The sequence below is a fragment of the Otolemur garnettii genome, unplaced genomic scaffold, assembly GCF_000181295.1.
Source record: "Otolemur garnettii isolate 467f Iridium unplaced genomic scaffold, OtoGar3 scaffold00044, whole genome shotgun sequence".
NCBI lineage: Eukaryota > Metazoa > Chordata > Mammalia > Primates > Galagidae > Otolemur > Otolemur garnettii.
In genome coordinates, this window is record NW_003852439.1 from 10028603 (window position 1) to 10033035 (window position 4433).

At 44.1% G+C, this 4433-nt stretch overlaps 1 protein-coding gene across 3 annotated transcripts in view; it reads right to left on the reverse strand.

Annotated features, from left to right (window-relative positions):
* Window positions 1-4433, reverse strand: part of SLX4 (SLX4 structure-specific endonuclease subunit) — a 23904-nt gene that overhangs the window by 2436 nt on the left and 17035 nt on the right. For all 3 annotated transcript variants that reach the window (XM_023513849.1, XM_023513850.1, XM_023513848.1), the window contains one exon: window positions 596-698. In XM_023513849.1, coding sequence (XP_023369617.1) covers window positions 596-698 — 103 coding nt within the window. The remainder of the gene's footprint in view (window positions 1-595; window positions 699-4433) is intronic.

Genomic DNA, 4433 nt, shown 5'->3' on the forward strand with positions numbered 1-4433 from the left:
GGCGCCTTAGCCTGTTGAGCTATAGGCGCCGAGCCATGTAGGTTTATTTTTAAGTTGAATTTGTAAGTTGGAACAGGTGGGTATATTTACCTATTATCTATGATAGCCTTTGTTAAATGTGAGTCGTATGTCAGATGTTTGTAACTTAGGAATTGCCTGTATTCCAAAAGAGACATTACTATCCTGTTCTCAGCAATGGTGGTAGCAGTGACTTTCCTGGGTGCTCAAGTTGAAAAGCGACATTCATTTGGAATGTCCTTTTACAACATCAGATCCTTTTACAACATCAGATCTCCTTCCTCAGACTGTTCTGGCAAAGGTCCCCTTTCTACCAACATATAACATGGAGACCTCTCCCCTAGTGGGTCACCTGAAGGAGAGTGGGTCATTTGTCAGCTTCCCCAGGGAACAGTATGCAGAGAGGCCCAGGCAGTTACACAGGCTCCTTGCAGAACAGACTTCCTCCCAACCAGCTGCACCCACCAGACGTGAAGGGACTACATGGTGGATCCTGATACTCCCAGGCTTGCTGAGCCTGGTTACCCACAGGAGAGAAAAGACCACATATAAACAAGCTTTAAAGAACACCACCAACCTATCCAGTTCTTTCTTCAGCACTGGGGTCTCCATAATGGAATACCGTGGCATTGGAGTTATGGGCACTTTGGGGGGCAAGTTCTTCTTTCGATTAGCACCTTCTGAGTGAGACAAAAGCAGCATATGTTTTAGCATAAGAGACATGGATTTACCACTTCTTATCCTAGTGTCACCACAAAGACTGCACTTGAAGACAACCTAACCACCATTTTGCTCCATGAAAGCAAGAAATGACCATCTCCTTCCCTGTTTGGAAAGCATCATAGGGCACACGCCGAGGACCATGCCTTGTCTGACACTAATACTGAGTGAGCATGGCTCTTGGGGCTGTTCGACCCAACAGCCCAGCACAGGACTAAACCCAACATATATAAACTTAAAATGTCTTACAACACATGTGACAACTTGAGACAATAGGCAGTACTGATACCCTTCAAGCAGGCTTAGACATCAATTTTTTTTTTTGTAATTCAACAATAAAAGGACAAATAATCCAACAAAAAATATGAACAGACATTTATCCAAAGAAATGGCCAATAAGCACATGAAAAGATGCTCAACATCATTAGCTACAAAGGAAATGCAAACCAAAACCACAATGAAATGTCATTTCATACTCATTAGAAGGCTATAATAAGAAACATGAGGCTCAGCGCCTGTCATTTCATACTCATTAGAAGGCTATAATAAGAAACATGAGGCTCAGCGCCTGTAGCTCAGTGGTTAGGGCACCAGCCATATACACCAGAGCTGGTGGGTTTGAATCTAGCCTAGGCCTGCCAAACAATGACAACTACAACCAAAACATAGCTGGACATTGTGGTGGGCGCCTGTAGTCCCAGCTCCTTGGGAGGCTGAGGCAAGAGAATCACTTAAGCCCAAGAATTTGAGGTTGCTGTGAGCTGTGATGCCATGACACTCTACCAAGGGTGACAGCTTGAGACTCTGTCTCAAAAAGAAACAATGTTGGTAAGGACTGGGAGAATTTTACATTCTCACACATTGTTGATGGGAATGTAAAATGGTGCAGCCATTTGGAGGACAGTCTGGTGGTTCCTCAAAATGTTTAAGAGTTATTCTATGACCCAGCAACTCCACTCATATATATCCAAGAAAAAAGAAAACTTACATCCACACAGAAACTTGGACATGAACATTCATAAGCAGTATTATTAAAAATAATCAAAAAGTGAAAGCAACCCAAATGTCCACTGATGGATGAGTGGATAAACAAAATGTGGTATAGCATACTGGGATATTATTCAGATATAAAAAGGAATAAAATACTGATACATGCTACAACTTGTATAAATCTTGGAGACTATATGCTAAGTGAAAGAGGCCAGACCACAAAAGATCAACATACAGTTCTATTTATATGAAATGTCCAGAAGAGGCAAATCCATAGAGACAGAAAGTACAGTATTCATCTCCAAGGGCTGGGGAAGGCGAACAAGAGGGACTTTTAATGGGCAAAGGCTTTACTTCCAAGTTGATTAAACTATTCTCGAAATAGTGGTGATAGTTTCACAACTTGGTGAATATACTAAAAACCATTGAACTAAACATTTTTAAAGGGTCAATTTTATGGTATAAGAATTATATCTCGGCTCGGCGCCTGTGGCTCAAGTGGCTAAGGCACCAGCCACATACACCTAAGGTGGCGGGTTCAAATCCAGCCCAGGCCCACCAAAACAACAATGATGGCTGCAACCAAAAAATAGCCAGGCACTGTGGCAGGTGCCTGTGGTCCCAGCTACTTGGGAGGCTGAGGCAGGAGAATCGCTTGAGCCCAAGAGTTGGAGGTTGCTGTGAGCTGTGATGCCACAGCACCCTACCCAGGGGGATAGCTTGAGGCTCTGTCTCAAAAAAAAAAAAAAAAGAATTATATCTCAATAAAGGTATTACTTTAAAAAATAAGTACTTTACTGTAATCCCAGCTACTCAGGAGGCTGAGGCAGCAGGACGGCTTGAGACCAAAGGTTCAAGCAATGTAATAGGAACCTGTCTCAAAAACAAAAAAAAATTTTAAAGACAAATGGGGAATAAGGCAAATTAGAAATGTATAGACTGTGGGCTCAGCGCCTGTAGCTCAGTGGTTAGGGCGCCAGCCACATGCACCAGAGATGGCAGGTTCAAATCCAGCCCGGGCCTGCCAAACAACAATGACAACTACGACCAAAAAATAGCTGGGCGTTGTGGTAGGCACCTGTAGTCCCAGCCACTTGGGAGGCTGAGGCAAGAGAATTGCTTAAGCCCAAGAGTTTGAGGTTGCTGTGAGCTGTGACATTACAGCATTCTACCAAGGGCGACAAAATGAGACTCTATCTCGAAAAAAAAAAAATGTACAGGTTTTGGTTCTAATCCTCTTTATGTTCATGGAGCCCTTGGAGACGCTGATGGAAACAGTAGGCTCTATCTTCTGAAGAATACACACAGCTCTTCCTACCATTACAGCATTTGTCTTGAAGCCCAACTCGGATTCAGACCCAAATGCACTGGTCTGAAGCCTGCTGCAGCAGCTCTCACAGCACCATCTGGGAATTGGTTAGAAATGCAAATTCTCCATCACCCTCATGAAGCTCTGAAGCTCTAGGATGGATAGGGCTACATGTGTTCTGAAGCTCCTGAGGGCTGAGGGCATTCTCACTGGCATCATTCATCTGAAATTTCAGGAGGAAAGGAGCCACTCAACCACAGGCAGATGCCTACCCACACTCAGCCTCCTTAATCTGGTCACTGCTTAGGGGGCTGCCCTTCCTTGGCCCCTCTGGAAACACCGGGCCAGGGAGCAGCAGCATTGAGAGGGCCAGCAGTGAAGTGAGCTGGGGATGTATCCCCCTTCCAGGGGTATAAGAAAAGATGAGGATCATAGCCCCCCACATCTGGCCTGTTTCTGTTTTTTTAAACTGAGGTGAAATTCACATAAAGAATTGCAAAATAAACAATTCAGAGGCTTTAAGTCAGTCACAGTGTGGGGCAACCTCTGTCTAGTTCCAAAATATTTTTGGCACCTGCAAAAGGAATCCCAGGCCTAATAAGTGTTCACGACCCTGGACAACTACTAGTAATCTGCATTCCATCTCTGTGGATCCACCTATTCTGTATTTTTCCAATTAACAAAACCACATAGCACATGGTCTTCTGTGACTGGCTTTTCTCATTCAGCATGTTTTCAAGATTCATCCACATTGTAGCACATGTCAGTGCTTCATTCCCTTTTGTGGCTGAGAAATGCTCCATTGCATGGACCGCCCACATTTAGTTTGCCCACTCACCTATCAATGGGCATTTGGGTTGCTTCTACTTTTGATTGTTGTGAATAGTTCTGCTATGAACATGAGTGAATAAGTCTCTGTTTGAACCCTGTTTTCAATTTTTTTGGATATATGCTGGGTCATGTGGCCATTCTATGGTTAACGTTTTGAGGAACCACATTTGCCCAATCTTAAAGCACATGGAGATACTTGGTGAACAGAGCTGTGGCCTCTTGAAGTGCTGTTTCAGTGTTCTGCAGAATGTCTACACATGCAGATTTCTAACACATGTCTAGGAGAACACTGGGACCCAGGCCAATTTGGGAAATGCTATCTTACGGGCTGGGAAATAAATATTAATAGGCTGGTTCTCCCTCCACTGGGGAGGGATCTAGAAGGCAATGGGAAGGTTCTACTGCAGGTGAGTAGGCCCTTTAGCATCACTGGCCCCTCGATTTTCATTCAGATGGCCATGGCCCCTTAGTGTAAGGTACTATAATAGAGCTGGTGCAGTGGCTCACATCTATAACCCCAGCTGAGGAGGGTTGAGTTAGGAGGCTTAGTTAGGAAGATCTCTCT